Source organism: Paramormyrops kingsleyae, chromosome 20 (assembly GCF_048594095.1).
Source record: "Paramormyrops kingsleyae isolate MSU_618 chromosome 20, PKINGS_0.4, whole genome shotgun sequence".
In the NCBI taxonomy this organism is placed as follows: Eukaryota; Metazoa; Chordata; class Actinopteri; order Osteoglossiformes; family Mormyridae; genus Paramormyrops; species Paramormyrops kingsleyae.
The window spans coordinates 9,151,542-9,174,484 of NC_132816.1; the positions used below are offsets into that span (position 1 = coordinate 9,151,542).

A 22,943-nucleotide genomic window follows, 5' to 3' on the forward strand; every position below is an offset into this window, starting at 1 on the left:
AATTGTTCACACACTAAATCAAATAGACGAAAGGGCCATGGGTCAGTTTACATGTTTTGGAACAATGGATCCACAAAGAACTGAAGGTAGAGGAAGTGGAAAAGGAAGGCCAAGGGGACAGATGGTTTCTGATGAGATTTGTGCAGCTCAAGTTGACCATGCCCTCATCCTTGGGATGCCAATGAGGGAAGCTGGGCAATGAGTGCAGCTTCACAGTTTCACGGTAACTTCTACAGTATATTCTGGACCTTCAGAAAGGCAAATAGGTAATTTGCATACTGTTATATACATCTAACTGAAAGAGAAACTTACCCTATTAGATGAGTTTCATGGACCAGAAGGTAGTGGATTCTTGAAGGCCAAGAAGTGGACTTTTTTGCATGAGCGTTGCTGGTTTTTCCCCTTTCAAATCGAAAGTCAGAAGTGAAACATACTAATTTAGGTTGATGCATGTCAAAAAACCATGCAACACAACTGGTATAAATATACTGTACGTTCTTTAGTTGGTATAACTGGTATAAATATACGTTTGTATATATATTCCAAAATTTCATTCTAAATTAATTTTAAATGTAATTATACTGGGTTTAGCGTAGATTGATCCGGAATTCCTGGAGCTGGGATACCCAATGTATCCCATTGGATTCATTGGCTTATATTTTTGATGGCAGAAAAAGCATGAAGTATTGTGACACCAATGACGGAAAACGTAGAACAACCATAAAATAAATTCTAAATAATAAAACAAAGAACAAAAGTTAAGCTGTCTTTATTATTGTTGATAATGCGAAATTTTGAACTTTACCATCAATTGTTCCTGAAGTATAATAATAATAATAATAATAATGTCAGAAAATCATATTTTGGAAATTATCACCCTGCGATTTAAGTCGGATCCATTCGAGTTGTTTGAAATTTCGCGTGTGACAAGCCGCATTTATCCTAGTGTCACTCCAGAGTTGCTGTGACATCGGAGCAGAAATCGGGCACATGTTTTCTCCAGGGTATCCGGGGTTGCTGTCGCTTTCCTTTTTTTTTTTTTTTTTAATAATGTCGGGAAACGCTGCCAGTGGGGACACAAAACTGTGCTCCGTTGATTTTGAGATTTTTGGAAATGTGCAGGGTAGGTACCTCCTTTTATTATCATTATTTCATTGCTTGCTGTTGCCGCACGCAGTCAGTACTTTCTAGCCTTTTCCAAGTACGAATGCCTAATTATAGCTACGGTGACCAGCAGTGCCAGCTTGTATATATTTCGGACTATTAGAAACAGAGTATGCACGTATAATCAAAGTTATAGTTCCCGAATTTATTACTATGAGTTTATCTGTTTTATTTAATATAAACCTAACAGATTAACATTCTTTTCGTGATGAATTTCTTGCAATAAACAATTCTGGCTGGGCTACTGCACCTTAACCTGTGAACTGGTTGCAGTTTATATGTGTTCATGCAGTTTCCCATTTAACTTGCACACAGTAAACATCTCTTCACCTCTTTTGTAGGTGTCTGCTTCAGAATGGTAAGAACATCATGAATTTTGATTAAACTTTTAATAGATTTATTATATTATTTATTATTGATTCGATCATTTGCTGGCTACGAAAACCATATATAGAATAAAAATAGCTTACACATGCGTAAAAGCCGAAGTGAAAACAAAATTATATAAAGAATGTATAATATTATATCGTTCAAATTTACGCAATCATGCTTAAATACAAACTGCAATAAAACACAATTCATATAGCCGTCAAGAAAATTACGCCTTATCTTGCGCTTCCCTAAGCTGAAATGAGACTGTTAGCAAACTTAACATCATATAGAAGTACGCTACCATGTAGTTCAAAGTTATTTTGCATCCATCCATCCATTTTCCTTATCCACGCATGGCGGCGTGGTCCGGAGCCTTTATCCTGTAAGCTACATCAATGAACAATAAAACATTAACTGGAACATGGAACACTCGTTTATTAAATATTTCGCTTAATAATCTTTCCATTAACAATCTGTGTACACCCATATATTACCCCGGTACAGAAACTTGTTTTTTAAACAATAGAATCACTTTTGCTAACATGGAAAACAAGAGAAAAACTGAAAACAACCAAACAAAATATACTCGGTGACAAAAAAAGTTAAGCACCCAGAAGTAATGGTGCGATTTGGATGTAATTTGGTACAAGTGCAGACCAGCGTTGGGTATGTAAATGATTTGATTTGCAAGGAGCTGGCAGGTCTAGTCACCAGACACAGAGGATGCCTCCTAGGTGCATTAGACAGCATTACCAGCACTTGACGGAGTTTGATAGGGGTCACATTGTGGGGGGCATGCAGATGTCACAGTCGCCTGATGTTGGAACCAATGGGCATGTGAGGGCACCCGCACACATGGTGAAGGTTCCGGTCGCCCAAGGAAGACCACTCCAAGGGAGTCGTATTGTGCAGCAAGCATCACAGAACCCCATGACATCTGTGTCTGCCATCCGGACACAGGTATTGGACTCTCTACAACACCCCATGTCACCCACACCATGTCGTGACGACTGGCATCAGTCAGACTATGGGTTCACTGTCCCCTGCGTACGCTGCCATTAACACCAGCGCAGAGATAACTGCGTTTGAAGTGGCGTCCTACCATGTTCAGCGATGAATCTCGGTTTTGCATTACCACGGATGTCCGTCGTGTGCGCATGTGGCAGCACCGAAGGGAGAGGATCAATCCTGCCAATGTTGTGGAGAGACACACCAGTGTTACTTCTGGCATCATGGTGTGGGAGGCCATAGGGCATGACTTCTGGTCATCTCTGGGACCCTGATGACACAGCGCTACGTCAGTGCCATCCTGCATCCACATGTCTTACCCCTCCTGAGACTGCACCCTGGTACAGTCTTTCAACAAGACAACGCCTGTCCACACACGGCACATGTGTCTATGGACTGCCTGCGTCATGTTGAGGTCCTCCCATGGCCAGCTAGGTACCCCAATCTTTCCCCAATAGAACATGTGTGGGATCTGCTCGGACGTCAACTGAGACCCAGTGCCAATCTGCAGGGTCTCGAGGGGCAGTTACAATAGCTGTGGGCTGACTTGCACCAGGAGAGGATGCAATGGCTGTACGGTATGACTCACTTCCGCAATGTTTCACGCATGCATCCGAGCTCAGGGGGGTGCCACACCCTACTGACATGGGGCCAGCAGTGTGCCCATACTGTACGTTTGATCTGATATTATAATCACTGCGATAGTTACATGACCTTTCACTATGTGCAGATTCATTTGATTTCCACCACTCTGTCTGGGTGCTTAACATCTTTAATTGTCACTGAGTGTATATGAACGTACATGCATATAAGCATAGGGCGTCATACACAAAGCCTTGCAAGGATACAAAGTCATGCAAGGAAACCATGCATTTAGCTACTCTGCACTCTCTGTCAGCCCCTGAATGGAAAGCCATGGAAGATTATATTGGGGAGGCAGTGGGTACTGCCATAATTTGACCCTAATCTTCTCTGGCAGGGGTACACTTCTTTTTTTGTTGAAAAGACGCATAGCTCCCTCCGCCCCTGCATCAATTACAGGGGCTTGAATGAAATTACCATAAACAACCATTATTCCTTGCCCCTATTAGCTTCTGTGTTCAACCTGCTTCAGGGAGCCCAGTGTTTTACAAAGTTGGATCTATGCAATGCTTACTATTTGGTTAGAATACGAGAGGGAGATGAGTGGAAGATGGCATTCAACCCCCCCACCAGTCACTATGAGTACCTAGTGATGCCTTTTTGTCTGACTATGGCCCTGTTGTATTTCAGAACATGATAAATGATGTATTCTGGGACATGCTCAGTAAATTTGCTTTTGACTATCTCCAGATATCCTGATTCTTTTTCTTGTGATGAGTAGGATCATGTTCAGCATGTCTGTGAGGTCCAGCAGCAGCTCTACCAGAAAAATGTAATTGTCAAGGTAGAAAATTCCAGATTCCACCTTTTTGGGTTTCGTCCTATCCACAGACTCAATCCAAGGTCAAGGTGGTGTTGGACTGGCCACAACCTCGCACCGGAATGGGTCTTCAGTGATTCTTTGGGTCGACAAATTTCTACAGACACTTCATTTGGGGGTAGAGCTCAGTTGCCACTCTTCTTACTGCACTCACATCCTTGAAGATACCTTTTCAGTGGACCGAAATGGCACAGAGGGCTTTTCTCACTCTTGGAATTGCTTTACGTCTGTCCCCATCTTGCAGTTACTGGATCCCTCGAGGCAGTTTGTTGTGGAGGTGGATGTCTGGATGTCTGGGACTGGTGTTGGGGCCATTTTCTCCCACTGCTCTCCCCTAAATAGCATATTACACCCCATGCCTGTAAGCTTACCTTGGCCAAGAGACATTATGATATTGGGAATCATGATTTGCTGGCAGTCGAATTGGAGGAATGACCGAATTGGTTAGATGGCACTGATTCTGACTCACCATGAAAACCTGGAGTACCTTTGGGCCGCTAAACAGAAAAATGCTCGGCGTGCTTGGTGGTCTTTGTTGTTTGTGTCAGACAGGGGCCCCCAGTTTGTGTCTCGTTTTTGTCAGCAATTCTGCAAGCTGATTGGTACCTCTGGCATTTTCGTATCAGGGTGTCAACCACAGTCTAATCAGCAGATGGAACACGTTAACCAAGACCTTGAAAGAATGCTGCGCTTGCTGTCCTCCCACTTTCTGAGTATCTGGAGTTCTTGCCTAACTTGGGTTAAGTATAGCCACAACTCCCTGCCAGTGTCTGTTACAGGTGTGTCAACCACTGTTCCTGGTCCTGAAAGAAGTTATGTCGTATTTGGTCATCAGTTTCTGCAGTGCTGCTGATGGACCCAGAGGTTGGCCTAAGTCTCCATGTGAGACTTAGTGTGAGAATATATGGAGAGGCATCCCAACAGGTCCCATTCCCAGGCACCATTCTTCTAAGTGGGACAGAAGTTTTGGCTGTGTGAACGAGAGCTGTCTTTATGCGTCACGTGGCGTAAGTTGGTGCCCTGTTTTGTGAGCCAATTTCCTATCTCCAAGGTGATTGGTCAGAAGTTCACCTGAAGTTACCTCCATCCATGCATTGTATTCATCCAATATTTTATGTCTCCCTACTGCGTGCCATCAGCCCTCTCGTCTCCTTAGCACTGCTGTCTCCACCATCCCAACTGATGGAGGTGATGTGTATACTGTCTGCCTATTGAATGTCTGCCATCGGACCCAGGGCTCCAGTACTTTATGAATTAGGAGGGTTACGGTCTGGAGGCGTGATCCTGGATCCCAGCGTAGCAGATCATGGACCTGTCCTTCATTGACAGCTTCCACCGGAGCCACCCTGGGGATCCAGGTTGCCCTCCTTGATAGGAGTCATGGACTAGCCAAGAGGAGACCACTGAATTCACTCTCTTCACACACACCCTCCACCCAGCCATGCCCCCCCGGGAATCCCCATCTGCAGCACCCACTTAATCAGGAAAGCCCATTTTGGCCCATGTTATAATATCACTGATGCATCCTACTTGGGGCCACACTGTTACCCATTACCCATAGTGTTTTAGCATGTTAGGCATGTTTGCCAGACACGAGATCTTATCATTACCAAGAGTTTCCTGTATTATTTTGTTCTGCTTACCTGGTTACTTCTGATTCTGTTTTTTGCCCCAAGACTTTTTGGCTTTTGTCCTCTGATCTCCTGACTCTCACCTGTCATCCCTACCGACACCTTGCATTTCGATTTGAATTCTCTTTGTTCTCTCTGACTTGCACTGTATGACTAAAAACTATTCTCTAGAAATAAAAGCTCCCTTCTCCAGAACCAATCTGTATCAGTGTCCTCCTTTACAATGCAAACCCTCAGAATATGTTGGTGAAACATAAGAATCAAATAAGCATCAGTGGCTCTAAACCAGGTTTTTATGAATCAGCACAGAACAGCTTTGTTTATACACTGCCAGGCCAAAAAAAAAGTCGCCATTTGAATTTTTTGTTGGGCCGCCTTTAGCTTTGATTATGGCGCATATTTGTCATTGCATTGTTTCCACAGGCTTAAGCAACATCTCATCCTTTATTTTCATCCAGATTTGCATTCATTTCTCACCGAGATCCTGTATTGACAAGTGAGTTGAACCTCCATAAAGCCTCCTTCATCACATCCCAGAGACCTTCAATGAGGTTAAGGTCACAACTCTGTGGTGACCAAGTCACGCATGAAAATGATTCCTCATGCTCCTTGAACCACTCTTTGACAATTTGAACCCATTGAATCTTGGCATTCTTGTCCTGGAATATGCCCATGCCAACAGGGAAGAAAAAAATCCATTGATGATGGATGGAGGTGTAACCTGGCCATTCAGTAGATTCAGGTACTCAACTGACTTTACTTTATTGCTGCATAACGTTGCAGGACTGTAATAATGATCTAGTCATTGGCTTTTAAGTATCTGCTGATATAGATTCAAATGGTGACCTTTTTTTTGGCCGGGCAGTGTATAATACAAGAGAATATTTATACAGTGTCTGATTTATTTTAATTACAGTATTTGTGATATTAATATACCAAGCATACTCTGCAGTGAAGTACACCATAATCAGTCAAGTCTTGTCATGGTAGATATGCAGATGATACTGTGATGACAGTCCTGCACGTCAGGTAACGCTGTGTGTCTGGCTTGTATTAACAAAGTACACTGAAGACCATGGAAAGAAGCTGGGTCTGAATGGCTGGGTGAAGAACACCCGGCAAGGCACAGTGGTGGGGCAGGTGCAGGGGCCCTCGGAGAAAGTCAGCGAGATGTAAGTATGCAGGCACCTGACTGTCCTGTGCCAATAGCAGTGACACTACTGGACAGACACAAGCTACTCTTCTGTGTCGTGTGCTTGGTTGAAATTTGCACCTTTGGGATGAATTAGAGCAGAGACTGGATTTTCCTTTGAACGACTCCAGATGTAGCATAATTTTTACTTGTGGCCTCTGCTGGTGGCCTTTGCTCGTAACCTCTGCTCATGGCCTCTGCTGGTGGCCTTTGCTCGTAACCTCTGCTGGTGGCCTCTGCTTGTGGCCTTTGCCCATGGCCTCTGCTGGTGGCCTTTGCTTGTGGCCTCTGCTTGTGGCCTCTGCTTGTGGCCTCTGCTTGTGGCCTCGCCTTTAGGCCTCACATTAGTACTGCATGTTTTCACACTAACTGATACTGTAGCAGATCACGCTGCTTTTTGAGAAGAGCAGCAGCTATAATGTTAGTATGCTGGGGGGGGGGGGGTTTCTCCCTACTTGGGAGCTTTTGGTTCCTCTCCTCCATCGTCATCTGGCTTTCTTTCTTTCTTTATGTTTTCCTCCCTTTTCCCAGTTTTTCAATAATTTTGTATAAATGATGCGGGAATGTATCACAATGCACCAGTGTAAAGCACCTTGGGGTGACTGTCATGAAAGGAGCTATATAAAAGTAAATTGAATTGGATTGAATTAAATTGAATTGAACAACATCTTGCTACTTCACGTTCTGCCACTTTTAACGGGTTTGAGCAACACAGATTCCATCCATCCATTTATCTCTGTCAGAGAAAGTCTGCTGAGTGTGATGCATGTAAACAGGCCTTGGAATATACTGCAATTTGATAGAAATGGTTGGAAACTCATCATCTCAAGCAGATGAAGATAAGGAATGTGCCAGAAGTGGGTAGATTACAGCAACAACAGGCTCATCAAATACTCTTTAAACACAAGGGCACGTGTGCAGTAAGGTGGGTTATTATTTAAACCTCATTTATCTTAAAATTTATATACAAACCATTGCCTGGATTGTGTGATACATCACCTTCAAATTTAGTATATGAAGTATTAATTAAAATGTACCTTGAAACATTTATGGTTGTCACCAGAATTAAATTTGTATACTGGATATTCACACATACCTATTTAGCTCTTACCAGAGGTGGCAATTTTTATTTTATATATTTGGAAATTCAGCTTAGAGAAATTCAGGATTCCGGTAACTAACTAAAAGGCTCAAGTGCTCGAAGTGTGTATATTAAGACCAACAATCCCTGCAGTGAGTCACTGCTTCACCTGCTGATGCTATTAACTACTGCAGTAAACCAGGTCAATGTTTTTAATTTGCCAAATTTTATACCTGTTTTAAATGTTTAAAATCTTCTGCCTATTCATCCATCGTATATCATACACCATATTGCCAAAAGTATCGGGACACCCCTCCAAATCATTGAATTCAGGTGTTCCAATCACTTTCATAGCCACAGGTGTATAAAATCAAGCACCTAGGCATGCAGACTGCTTCTACAAACATTTCTGAAAGAATGGGTCACTCTCAGGAGCTCAGTGAATTCAAGCGTGGTACCGTGATAGGATGCCACCTGTGCAATTAGTGCATTTGTAAAATTTCCTCGCAACTAAATATTCTACGGTCAACTGTTAGTGGTATTATAACAAAAGGGAAGCAACAGAGAATAACAGCAACTCAGCCTCAGGCCATGTAAAATCACAGAGCGGGGACAACGCTTGCTGAGGCGAACAGTGTGCAGAAGTCGCCAACTGTCTGCAGATTCAGTAGCTACAGACCTCCAAACTTCGTGTAACCTTCAGATTAGCTCATGAACAGTGCGTAGAGAACTTCATGGAATGGGTTTCCATGGCCGACCAGCTGCATGCAAGCTTTACATCACCAAGTGCAATGCAAAGCATCGGATGCAGTTGTGTAAAGCACACCGCCACTGGATTATAGAGCGGTGGAGACGTGTTCTTTGGAGTGATAAATCATGCTTCTCTGTCTGGCAATCCGATAGACGAGTGTGGGTTTGGTGGCTGCTAGGAGAACAGTACATGCCTGACTGCATTGTGCCAAGTGTAAAGTTTTGTGGAGGGGGGATTATGGTGTGGGGTTGTTTTTCAGGGGTTGGGCTTTGGCCCCTTAGTTCCAGTGAAAGGAACTCAATGCTGCAGCATTCAAAACCATTTTGGACAATTTCATGCTCCCAACTTTGTGGGAACAGTTTGGGGATGGCCCCTTCCTGTTCCAACATGGCTGCGCACCAGTGCACAAAGCAAGGTCCATAAAGATATATAGATGAGCGAGTTTGGTGTGGAGGAACTTGACTGGCCTGCACAGAGCCCTGACCTCAACCTGATACAACACCTTTGGGATGAATTAGAGCGGAGACTGCGAGCCAGGCCTTCTCATCCAACATCAGTGCCTGACCTCACAAATGCTCTCTGGGAAGAATGGGCAAAAATTCCCATAAACACACTCCTAAACCTGGTGGACAGCCTTCCCAGAAGAGTTGAAGCTCTTATAGCTGTAAAGGGTGGGCCAACTCCATATTAAAGCCTATGTATTAAGAATGGGATGTTAAAGTTCATGTGTCTGTAAAGGCAGGTGGCCCAATACTTTTGCCGATATAGTGTATATTGCTTACCCACCCCCCTCAGTAGATTTCACCAATGGGGGTCATTATTTCTTTACTTTAGTGCTCCATTTCCCCATAAAATACCCCTTGTGATTACCCTTGAATAGACTCAGAACATGAAAACAAAGTGAATGGATTGCAGACTGAAATTTAATTTTAATAAATAACTCATACCTTGTCGTAGGGCTTGACAGCCAACAGTGTGGTTTGTTGCTACATTTTTTCTCTGACTGCCTCGCTGCTCATTCCTGGAAATGAGTTTGACATTAGAGTTGTCACCCGTCCTGTTATGAAAAATAAAATGCTGTATCCCATTTCTAATCATCACAGGACATGATTTGTCCCCTATCTCTTCATGTTGAAAGTGGAAACCCTAACTTGCATTCTGTATATCCCTCCAAATGGTAGTTTTTCAGGTGGTGAAATAAGTTCACATTATTTCCCTATTTCGTTTTAGTAGGCACAGGTTGTTGGCCTTTGGTCTTTTTACATTGTTTACCCACATTATCGACCTTTTTAAAAATATGTAGTGGCTGTTGAGTTGTCCTTGAATATCAAATGAGTTCTTTATCACATTTCCCCAGTAGATGTCACTGTAAGCACTATATTAATCCCCATCTTATTGAAGGGTGGTGTACTGGAGGCTTGATGTCTGTCTTCATCCTAAGCTGTTTGGTATAAACCATGCAGGGTGTGGGCAGCCCAGTGTGTAAGGATGACATATATTGTGTTTCTTCCTTTTTGTTTTGCATTCATATCTCTGCTTGACAGGAAACACAAGCCAATCTAATAAAAGTATAATAGTTTGTCGTGCCGTTTCCAGGAACCCTCAGTGATAGGGTGTGGGGGGAGGTGACGTCATCCAGGGCAGAGGACATAGGTGACATCACTGTCTCTGTGGATTAGCAGAGACGTGGGGCTGTAGAGAGCTGGGCTAGATCCTCTTTCACAGGCTCTTTCTTGCTAGTCTGTATGCATCAATCCCAACATATCACCTTATTACACATGCATCCTTACTAAAACCCCTGTGACTGTCTGTGTATCTATTCCCATAGTAACAACACATATTTTTTTATTGTTTTCAAAACGACAGCTACACAAAAATGTCCATCCTGCTTATTGGAACAGTAATCCAGTGTAACAGCAAATATTCTACCGAGCGTTCCTTCTCAGAGCTCTGTTACGCAAGCATCTGCATAGCTATAATCTTTACTGGCATTTTACTAACCTCATTACTACACAAGAGCTCTGCTTGGTAATTGGGTTCCTGGTGGAGAAGCTGGAAACACTGGGATGCCTGTATGAAGCTGAGCCGCTCTAATGGCCCGACCATTAGCCGCTCTTCATTCGAAAAGCATAAATGGGCTATTTTGTCGAAGGGGCTGAAGGTTTCCAGGCCCGACGATAAATGATTCATGGTTCTGAAAGGAAGAGAAGAGGCATTGTGTCTCTGCCGGATGGAAAGTACAGTGAGCAGCATGCACCCCCCTCCTCAGCAAGAAGCTGGCATCTGCCAAGGGGTCTGCAGCCGGCTCTCAGCTGGGACACTGCTTTCCTCCATGACCTCTGTCATAAATACAGCACTTTGCATTAATTAGTCAGTAAATACATTTAAAATGGCAATGATAACGTTTTCCACCTCGCAAACGTGGAAACAGTGCTGGCTTAATGGATCTCAGCCGGTGTTTGGATTATGGTCTTGAACAGGGAATTTCAGTTGGCGAGGGGAAATAAGGAAATCATTGATAAATCATTGTTAGCTAACTTAGGGTAGCTACAATTCCCACTCTCTTGAACAAGTTTTGTAATGTTTTTGTTTTTATGGAAAGATTACCTGTCACATACCATCTATAGAGTGCAAAATCCCCCCAAAAAAACCCAAGATTTTGCTCTTGAGCATATATGACCCTTCAAGGGCGTAACTTTGGCTGGAACACTGGTGGGGTTGAGGTCTCCACCCATTACGGGAAAAAAATATTATTGGGGGGGTTGTATTAGCTGGTTTTGATTTATCGGGGGGGCTACAACCCTCCCATCCCCCCTCATAATTTACGCCCATGTGATCGTTCACTGATCATCCCTGTGCAGTCAGATGAGTCAAAATGTAAATGGTTTTTTAAAATGTGTGTTGATCCATTTTCCTGGACATGCATTCTTTTGCTTTCAGTTAAATTCCTAGTGAAATCCAAGAAATGTAGTAAATCTCCCTGTTTACACACACATTTAACCAACAGCTTTGTGGATGTTTTAGTGCTTTTATAAGTTGCCCCTACCAAAGATTTAACCTAGAAAATGTAAATAATCCTCTGAAGATAAAATGGAACTCTCATATATTATTATTAATGTAGGATGAGAGTAGTTTCTGCAGCTAACAGAATATTTCATTTTCACAGCTATTAGTGTTAAGAAGAAAGGTGTAAAAATGAAAAAAGAAAAAAGCAGACATTTCCTGTCTGGTTCCGGTTTGGTCTCCCTTGTTCTTTGCCGCTGCAGTTGTCAATGTCGTCTAAGTTTGTACAGAGTCAGTTCTATTCTTTATGTCACTGTGCCAATTATATTATATTGGTGAACTGTCTTTTTGGGTGGGGGAGTTTATCAGTCCAATTTGCTCCATGTGTTACTCCATATGTTGCTGGCGTTTTGAGAGAAGTTCCTCAGGACGTGAACCGTATATTACTCCTGGTAAACAAATCTCAGCATAACTTACATATGACTCAGCATTCATTGTGAATTATTTAATTCTTAAATAATTACTATTCAATAATGAATAACATTATGAAAAACTCCATTTTACAAATGCTCTTAAATATAGCTATGTATTTTCAAACCAGACAAAAATTTTATATATGTGTATATATATATATATATATATATATATATATATGTATGTTTGTGTGTGTGCGTGCGAGTGTGTGTGTAGATATTCTTTTTTTTTTTTTTTCAAAGGTGAATTTTCTACCTGATATCACAAGACATTTTTCAGACTTTTCCAGTTGTGTTACTTTGTCATAACAAGGTTAAACATGCATCACCCCCTGGATCAGAGAGACAGGTGGTACAAGGCGGGATAGTTACTCAAAAGCTCCTTCTCAGTTGTTTATAGGCCTTAAATGTAATTTTCTCATTTTCCGTGGAAAAGTGAATCAAGCACATTTGCCATGTGGGCTGGTCAGGTTCGCTGCCTCAATGTGTCAGGGGCTGTTTTCTGTTTCCTTGTCCAAATATAGAGTTTCTTCGGCCCCCCACCTGCTTCCCACTTGCACTATTTTAGCATGCCGGTTCTCTCCGGAGCTCTGTGACCCACTTGGTTGTTCAGTCGCTTGCAGAAACAGAGAAAGCAGGCCAGCGAGAGACTCATGAAGGGTGCCCCTCCAGGACTGGGGGCCCAGCCGATTGACAGTATGTGGAAATCCAGCCCAGTCCTTCATTTTTTCAGAAATCTGGTTTGACTTGTGACACCAAAAAATAAATTAACCATCATGCATTTTTAATCAGTAATAATTTCATCAATAGAATAGGCAGAGTTCACAGCTCAGTGATACAATCTCTTAAATTTTGTGTAAACATGAATTAAACAATCATGTAAATATTGCTTTTGTCACTTTGAGCACAAAATTACTTCCCAGAGACAGAAATAAACTTGCTTGTAGTGAAACCATGAATAGAGCTTTCAAAATAAGTAATTCTATAATAGTCTGTATTCATGGGAATGCTGTAGCAGAAACTGAAACTAAATCCATGACTGGGATAGATGGTGGGGGGGGGGGATCATGTGACACGAGGGGAGGGTTAGCCGGTGTAGCAAGAATGAGCTGGCAAGGGACACATAAGCACGAGGGGGTGTACACAGACGCAGATGTCAGGACAGGGAAGATGGAGGAGCGTCACCTGTACACCAAAGAGAAGACAGAAAAGCAAAGATGCGGTATGTAATAACCCGAGAGCAGGTGAGCCGGACGAAGAGGTCCACCCCTGGCTCCCACTGATCTAAGGGACATGCATCTCTCAGATGTCAGATGGCCCCCCCCGCCTCCTCCACTACTGCCCACCCGTGTTGGTGTGTTAACCAAGAAGCCCTCTCCCCCCCCACCCCCCCCCCCTTTTTGTTTTATGTTTGTTATCTTATTTGGTGTGTTGAAATAAAAATACAATTAGTAAATTAGTATAGTTGCTTTATGATTTTCTGCAACTGCACTTGATTTTATTAGCGGCCTTTTTTGTCCAGACCCTGTCATACAAGAAACAGGAAAATAGATTTGGATGTCTTTCCAATCAGTGCTGCTGTTGTGGGACGCTGGCTAATTGCTTTACCTTTTATTTGCCTGATTTTTCCTCCCTTTACCTTTTTTAGATGATTCATCTGCCTAGGGAGTCTGAGTCTGAGAGTATGAACTGGCCGGCTATTCTTTTTTTAATAATTCTTTTTGTTGACGTTAAAGTGGGGTGGTTAGCGCTGCTGCCTCACAGCAACATGGTCCTGGGTTTGGTCCTTTCTGTGTGGAGTTCACACGCTCTCCCTGTGTTTGTGTGGATTTTCACTGGGGCTCTAGTTTCCTACCACAGTCCAAAAGCATGCAGGATAGGTTGATGGATGAGTCTAAATTGGCCCTGTGTGTGTGTGCACCCTACGGTGTGTTGTGTGTTGGTGACTGCTCAGGGTTGGTTCCTGGGATAGGCTCCAGGCCCCCCCACAACCCCAGTTGGGATTAAGTAGTTTCAGAAAATGGATGGATGGATGAAATTAAAGTCTCATTTACATGTATGTCTAATAAAAATATCTAGTTCTTTTTAAAGTCCTCCACCACTAAAATATAATAGAACACACTTCATCTGAGAGTAGTTCAATGTACATGTATGAATACACATTAAAATCATAGTACAAAATGAAAAATAAACACCCAACAACATTGTTTCACATTTTAGGTAACATATTACATGCTGATGATTAAAGCATGACTTGTAAAATGTGGACTGAGGCTGAAGATAAACATAATTACACAAAGACAATAAGAACAACAGAGAACATAATAAGTGAACAAGCAAGATGCATAAAAAAGGACTGTGTGTACATGTCCCAGGCTGGGATGCTGAAGGGTCTGTGTGTACATGTCCCAGGCTGGGATGCTGAAGGGTCTGTGTGTACATGTCCCAGGCTGGGATGTTGAAGGGTCTGTGTGTACATGTCCCAGGCTGGGATGCTGAAGGGTCTGTGTGTACATGTCCCAGGCTGGGATGCTGAAGGGACTGTGTGTACATGTCCCAGGCTGGGATGTTGAAGGGGACTGTGTGTACATGTCCCAGGCTGGGATGCTGAAGGGACTGTGTGTACATGTCCCAGGCTGGGATGTTGAAGGGGACTGTGTGTGCATGTCCCAGGCTGGGATGCTGAAGGGACTGTGTGTACATGTCCCAGGCTGGGATGCTGAAGGGTCTGTGTGTACATGTCCCAGGCTGGGATGTTGAAGGGGACTGTGTGTGCATGTCCCAGGCTGGGATGCTGAAGGGACTGTGTGTACATGTCCCAGGCTGGGATGTTGAAGGGTCTGTGTGTACATGTCCCAGGCTGGGATGTTGAAGGGGACTGTGTGTGCATGTCCCAGGCTGGGATGTTGAAGGGTCTGTGTGTACATGTCCCAGGCTGGGATGTTGAAGGGGACTGTGTGTGCATGTCCCAGGCTGGGATGCTGAAGGGTCTGTGTGTACATGTCCCAGGCTGGGATGTTGAAGGGGACTGTGTGTGCATGTCCCAGGCTGGGATGTTGAAGGGTCTGTGTGTACATGTCCCAGGCTGGGATGTTGAAGGGGACTGTGTGTGCATGTCCCAGGCTGGGATGCTGAAGGGTCTGTGTGTACATGTCCCAGGCTGGGATGTTGAAGGGGACTGTGTGTGCATGTCCCAGGCTGGGATGCTGAAGGGTCTGTGTGTACATGTCCCAGGCTGGGATGTTGAAGGGGACTGTGTGTGCATGTCCCAGGCTGGGATGCTGAAGGGTCTGTGTGTACATGTCCCAGGCTGGGATGTTGAAGGGGACTGTGTGTGCATGTCCCAGGCTGGGATGCTGAAGGGTCTGTGTGTACATGTCCCAGGCTGGGATGTTGAAGGGGACTGTGTGTGCATGTCCCAGGCTGGGATGTTGAAGGGTCTGTGTGTACATGTCCCAGGCTGGGATGTTGAAGGGGACTGTGTGTGCATGTCCCAGGCTGGGATGTTGAAGGGGACTGTGTGTACATGTCCCAGGCTGGGATGTTGAAGGGGACTGTGTGTACATGTCCCAGGCTGGGATGTTGAAGGGGACTGTGTGTACATGTCCCAGGCTGGGATGCTGAAGGGGACTGTGTGTACATGTCCCAGGCTGGGATGTTGAAGGGGACTGTGTGTACATGTCCCAGGCTGGGATGTTGAAGGGGACTGTGTGTACATGTCCCAGGCTGGGATGTTGAAGGGAACTGTGTGTACATGTCCCAGGCTGGGATGCCGAGGGGGACTGTGTTTACGTGTCCCAGGGGCAATGCACTGTTTGCTGTGAAACATTACTCCCAAGACCATCATTAAAATTTTCTGCCATATGTACCCTTCTGTTGGTTCATATCAGCTGGATTAGCCCTCACTCACATCCCGCACTGACGAGTTTTGGCTGGCCAACACCCTGAAGGTGGATGATGGTCTTCTCAGATCACTCTCAGTAGGCACCCACTATGATTGACTGTGAGTACCACACAAGCCTTGCAGTTTTGACTCAGTCGTCTGGCCATAACAATCTGGCCATTGTCAAAGTTACATAGATCTTTAGATCTTGATCCCAGTCCACTTCTTCTACATTCAACACGTCGAATGTTGGTGAACCATCCAAGATGACCCAGACCTTGACATGGGCTGTTTTCACATAATTGATCATCAGCATTATTCATGTCATGTGGGCATGATCATAATGTTTTGGATCATTGGTGCGTATGTCTGCATGACATTACATGATATTTACTTAGTTAAATCATTGGTGTGTCTTTTACAGTTCTTTCTGTTATGTCATGGAAAATGTTAATCAATGTGTAGTGAAGTGAAACTGAGGAAGTAATAATGAGAATATAAATATTTAGACATATAAATAATATAAATGACACTAAGACAGGGGGTGGCATGGTGGTGCAGTGGTTTGCACTGTTGCCTCACATTTCTGGGACCTCGGGTCGAGTACCTGCCTGGATTACATGTGTGTGGAGTTTGCATGTTCTCCCCATGTTGTCAGGTACTCTGGTTTCCCCCCCACCATTCAAAGACATGCTGAGACTAATTGGAATTACTAAAATTGTGAGTGTGCCCTGTGATGGGCTGGCCCCCCATCCTGGGTTGTTTCCTGCCTTGTACCCATAGCTTCCAGGATAGGCTCTGGATCTGGGCAGAAGGATAAGTGGTTTGGAAAATGGATGGATGGACATTAAGACATTAGGACATACTCAAAGAAATACAGGTAACCTCTGAGGAAAGATTGTGTGTTGGCATGCAAGTGGAATGTGCAATAAATGATTAGCTTTAGTTTCAGAGTTATGTGTCGTGACTAGGGCTCAGGATTCAGGTACAAACACATATTGGCTTTCACATTTCCAGTAATCCAGTAATTCTAGAGGTAGAAGGGTATGGAAAGAGTATGGATTAAATGAGGGGGAAGGGTGGTGGGGCTGCCTGGGGAAGACATTTTTGTCATTCTGACATATGTTTCTTTTTAAGGATGCTTCAATGATTTCATACAATCAAAATAAGCCATAAGGATACCTCTTGAAAAAATGGTCTTTTTCAGCATATTTGGTAATCTCTATTTCAGCAATTCAACACAATTCAGACAAAATATGTCTTCCCTTTGATGAGTAAAGTAAGCATCGCATCACTGGCCTTCCTTCTGAGGTCCTCGGGCAGCTTTGTTGATCTATGCTTGGTGGTACCTTTACCTCAATGGCTACGCCAGGCTTCCCCAACCCCAGTCCTAGAGAGCGTGAAAATTTATCTTGTTTCTCTGCCGAAATATGTTGAAAATTTTTTCAAGGGGTATGCTTAATTTTTTAACATCACTATTCTATCATATGCATTTTATGAAGAATAATACATAAATCTATGCTGCAAGAAACTGAATTGGGAAGATTATAAAGTCTCCGCTCTTCCCCTTTCCAGGAAGAGGGAGCCTCCTTTCCTTTGAGACAATGACCTCAGTTTAATGCTGTAATCAATTTTTCTCAAAGCAAAACAGCTGACATAATTCTGTTTTTATTTTTTCATGGCTGTTGATAATCAATCAAAACAAGTTAATATGCCTGTTGACAGTTTAAGGAGGGTGGCATGGCAAGTGAGAGAGTTTCAGTGTTGCCTCTAGAGATTTGGGCTTGAATCTGGGCCCAGTCCTGTGTAAGCATGGTTTCTCAGTAGCAGCTTGGTGCTGTACTGTCCTCAGATTGATGACATGCCAGTCATGTGACCTGGTGATACATAAGTGCCTTTAGTTCGTGAGTGAGCAGTATGTGGCATACAGGGCCAGAGTGCAGTTTACACATGGCTCAAGCAAAGGAGACTAAGGGGGGACATGATCCAGGTATATAAGACTCTAACAGGTCTGGATGCTGTTCAGCCAAATGGCTACTTCAATATTAGTTTAAATACTAGAACTCATGCCCATAAGTGGAAATTAGCGGGAGAACATTTTAAAACAAATTTGAGGAAGCACTTCTTTACACAGCATTTAGTTAGAGTATGGAATAGTCTTCCTGGTAGTGTAGCGCAAGCTAAAACCCTGGGTTCCTTTAAATCAGAGCTAGATAAGATTAACAACTTTGAGCCTCATTATTAGTTAAGTTCTCCCCAAATGAGCTTGATGGGCCGAATGGCCTCCTCTCATTTGTAAATTTCTTATGTTCTTATGAGACTTCCCTAATTGGGGAAGAAGTCATTGAATATGGGGGTATAAGTATATATGATGAGAATCTGTCACTGCACATAGAGCAACGAAATGTCACTGCATGCACACCTACAGTATGGGCATTAGTACTAAAGCCATTGTGTGCCTCAGCAGCTTACAGAGGCCACTCTCTCTATGCGGCATTCAGATTTGAATTGAGAATGAGCTTGATATTCTGATTCAATTTCTGAATTACACCTGAAAATGATTCATATTCTGTAATCGCATGTCCTATTCAGGGTTGCAGGGGGTCCGGAGCCTATCAGTGCAAGGCAGGGAACAACGCAGGATGGGACCCCAAACCATCACAGGGCACACCCACACACCAGTCACCCACACACCAGTCACTCACACAATCCACTTACACACCAGTCACCCACACACCAGTCACTCACACAATCCACTCACACACCAGTCACCCACACACCAAACTCCACACACATGGACCCCTGGCAGAAACTTCAACCCTGGTCCCAGAGAAGTGAGGCCACCCAGATCACTGTGCCACCCCTACGGCACAATATTCATAAATGATAAATATAGCAAAACAAACAAACACTCAAATACACCCATATACAAAAAACGTATGAGACCAAAGTCTTAGTACGGTACTTGAGGAACAGTTAAAAAGGAAACATTGTGTCATATAAATGATGTGCAAAAAGTAGAATGAAATATGACTGAATCCATGAATCTTAAGATGTAAATCTCACCACTTAAAATCATATCAGGTATCCACATCTCATATTCAATCTGCAGTCCTTCCCCTTTTGACTTTCCAATACAAAATTAACACTTTCAGTTGTTTATATGTAGTGTGCAATCTGATTGTTGACTTTGTTGTAATGCGGTTCATTCAGTGGATTCCTTCATGTTCCCATGTTTTTGGATGTTGTCACCTTCTGTTTGTAAATGTTTAACATGTTTACTACATTCTATAAAATATCACTGAAAGAAGCAGGCACTATGGTGAATAGCAAAAACTATGCATGTGGTATTGAATGCACTTTAGCTTTGAGGGTATAAAAGATGCACTAAACATTAACCTTTTTCTATCTGAGATGCATCTCCTGGTCTCCCTCTGAAATGAGAGCTGCAGGTCTCGTTTGCTTAAAATATGTTATTTGGTCTATTGCCTTTATAGATATGGATCTTTACTAAGCACATTCACCACTGTGCATACACTGCATCTTCTACGCACTTAACCAGTAGGTCTCAAAGGAATAGTATTCAGGTGCAAAGACTCATGGTCAGAGTTCAGTGTAATACTGCAGCATGAATGATTTAGTGTCCCTGCCCAGGAAGGCAGCATAGGTGCAGTATTTTACCAAATCTATTGTCTAAATGGAAGATTCCTGCAAGAACTATAGAGAAAATGACATTCTGTATATCTGCCTATTAGTGAATTATTGCCATATTAGAAGAATGTCTGTTGTAGTATTGTATACTTCTATAATTTAAGATACTAAGTTACTTTGTTTCTTCTTTTTGCACTAGGCCATGGCAGGTTTTATGTGCAATCAGTATTATGCAGTACTGTCAGCTATGTACTGTACATGCAAAGCTCAAGAAATGCTGGTGATAGTCCGCCATAAAAATCATCTTTGGGGACAGAGGTCATGGAGAAAGTATTGTTAGCTCTGAGGTTTACAAGGACTGTAAAAGGTAAAAAAAAACCAAAAGACAAGTCCTAGTCTCTCCGTTGATGTTGCAGCTGTACACTCTCTTGATGTTTAAAGTCTTCTCTTATGTTAAATAATTTTAATATCATCAATTAGAGCCACTTTTTTAGCCAAAGTTACATTGATATTTATACTTTGGCATTTTCTTTTACATTAAGAAGGCTCTTCTCTTTTAATGATGTGCACATTGACCATTCTTGGCGATCATTCTTGATTATATGCTTTTTTCGGTTAACATGCAGTGCCAACACATGGATAATGTTCCTGTCCTGATATTACATCTGTCAGAATGCATGTTTGTCATGTTTTGTTGATGGAATGGGATGGATAAGCGTGCCACCTGTATGGAAATGGACTAACCGCTGCATGATGTTTATTTTTACCAATTGATTTATTTATATTGTAGTAGGGATGAATATTGAGTGGATTGCCTTAGCTGGGGTAAACACTGTAAATAAGAGTCATCATTGTTCAGTCCGAATTAAAAAGAATGATTTCCCTCCAAAGGAAAGTGTGGCTGAGCAAGGTCGGCAGTCCCAGTTCCCGCATCGACCGTGCCGTTTTCTCCAACGAGCGGGACATCTCCAAGCTGGACTTCAAGGGTTTCTTCACACGTTACTGAGAACCAGGTTCTGCCTTCCTGTACTGGGCCTGCACCAGTAAGGGGCTGCAGTCTGAAAACAGCTGCAGAATCACTGTTCGTAATACATGTTACCACTAGTTTGACTTTTGAATGTTAAAATAACTGTAAATTACTGATAGATAGATGCTATATTGTCATTGTAAGTACTGGTCACAACTACAAAAATCTACTAGAAAACTACAAAAATGTATTGCGCTGAATTGATGTTTGGTTGTGTGCAGAACTGGAGAAAACTAGAGCGTGCAGAAGAAGTTAAGGAATTAATAAAAATATATATATATAAAAAACTATATTTACAGTAGTCATATTGGTAAAAGTACTTCCAGGATGATAAATTGTAGCCATTAGGTAAGAGGCTCAATTCCTTAATCACATTTAAACTACAAATTTATCTCAGCTATAAATTTATAAATCTAACCATATTTTAATCTTGTTTTAACTCTTCTTCCATTATTTTCAAATCATCATTTTCAAAACATTTTCAATGTTTTGTATCTCCTTTTGTCTCTGTCTTTAAATGCTGTTTCTATTGTATTTTGATATAGGCTCAGTGACCCTGCATTATTTATGAAATTATTAAGCATCATTATGTGAGGCAATAGATTTAGCCGAATAAAGAGAATTTATTCTGCATTTTGAGTGCTTATTTTTAATTGTAAAATTGTAAATATTGTATGTATTTAAATAATTGTATGTATTTCAATAGTGTATGTATTTCAAGAAAACACATTTTAATTATATCATACATGTATGTGTTTGACCATATTACATCTAAGTTATTTTTATAAGTACACTGCAGTACCAATAAGAATAATTGTTCAAGAGTTGTAAAGCCATGTAATTTTTGTACTTTTTCATTTTACTTTTGAACAATTCAGCAAGGGTGCATTGCTCAATGAGTCTGACGTGTATCTTAATGTATTTTTAACCATGTTGTTGATGAGATATTTTAGAAATATGTGCTTTAGTTCTGTTCTCATGTTTTAACATCATATTAGACTTTCAAATTGAAGGTGCTATATATAACAGGCCCCTGGGGGGGGAAAAAGAATACCCCGCCCATCCCTGGCCAATCACCCCCCTCCCCCCCCCTTCCAGATTTTCTGTACTTACATATTTTGACACTGGGTGTCTTAAGCCAAGTGCTAGATAAGGGAAGCTGAGTGATACTAAATAGCTCTGCTAAAAATAATAAGGACATGCCCTCCTTACGTTTAATACCCGGCCGACTTTAGCAGCAATGACTACAACCAAATGTTTCTTGAAGCTATTTAGCATAGTCTCCCATGAGGAATTTTTGCGTTTTTCCATGCATAACTACTTGAGATCAATGACATTTATTGGTTTATAAGGTTGAGTTGCTCAGTTCAGTAGAATTTAGGTTAGGACTGATTGGGGCAATATAAAGCTGTTCTTGTGACATGTTGAGCATTCTGAAATAGGTTTGGCATGTCAGATCACTGATTTGCTGCGGAACCTAGTTGTACAGAGTAGAATTCATGGTTCCCAAACCCTAACACTACTGCTACAGCCCTTCTCCATTGATTTGAGTTTCCCATTGTGCAATGCAGGCCTTGATTTTCATGGAACATAATGAAGTCCATGTCACAAAAAAGTACTCCTGACTCACTCATTTTGATTTTAGGAAGCACTAATAGTAGAATCTTGAAACCCTCTCAGCTCTCAGCTATGGCAAGAAAGACCTGCAGATCCCTGGACGTCGTTGCAAGATTCCTGTTGGTGATTTTACACATTGTTTCAGAAATGGTCATGCACCCTCTTTGGGGACTAAAGGCTGACCATCCATCCATTCATCCATCCATTAATCCATCCATCCATCCATCTACCTTTTGGATTTTTTTAATATACATAAGCAAGCAGAGTTTTGAAAATGCTGTGATTTTAAATATAAAGGACTGACACCCCACCCTTCCCACTGCAGTACCATGCTGCCTTACAGTAAACACGGAGCCTCAAAACAGAGGTGGCCAACCCATCCGTTGGTGTGTTTCCTGAATGATAATGAGATGATTAATGGATAATACTTTATTTGGATAATGCTTAATATAGTTCAATAGCTTCCCCCCCCCACCTGTGTCTTAAAATTACATCCTGTAACACATTCTTTCTCAAAGGGTGGGTCATAACCCAATAGTGTGTTGAGGGACCATTTTCATTGTGTCACAGAGCGTGTGGTTAAAGATATTTTGTCATTTTTTTTTAAATGCGTCCTTTTTGTACTTTA

At 42.4% G+C, this 22,943-nt stretch overlaps 1 protein-coding gene and 1 long non-coding RNA gene across 2 annotated transcripts; both read left to right on the top strand.

Moving 5' to 3' along the window:
- The first annotated feature begins 944 nt into the window (after positions 1-944).
- On the top strand, positions 945-21,329 carry LOC111850747 (acylphosphatase-2-like). The gene is made up of 4 exons (XM_023824953.2): positions 945-1,123; positions 1,506-1,522; positions 6,700-6,809; positions 20,563-21,329. Exons 1-4 carry the CDS (start codon positions 991-993, stop codon positions 20,675-20,677), a joined length of 375 nt encoding a protein of 124 aa, XP_023680721.2. The 5' UTR covers positions 945-990; the 3' UTR covers positions 20,678-21,329.
- Positions 1,567-5,832, top strand: LOC140581359 (uncharacterized). The gene is made up of 2 exons (XR_011984453.1): positions 1,567-5,013; positions 5,146-5,832. It is a non-coding gene; the product is annotated as an uncharacterized lncRNA (long non-coding RNA).
- Positions 21,330-22,943: the final 1,614 nt, after the last annotated feature.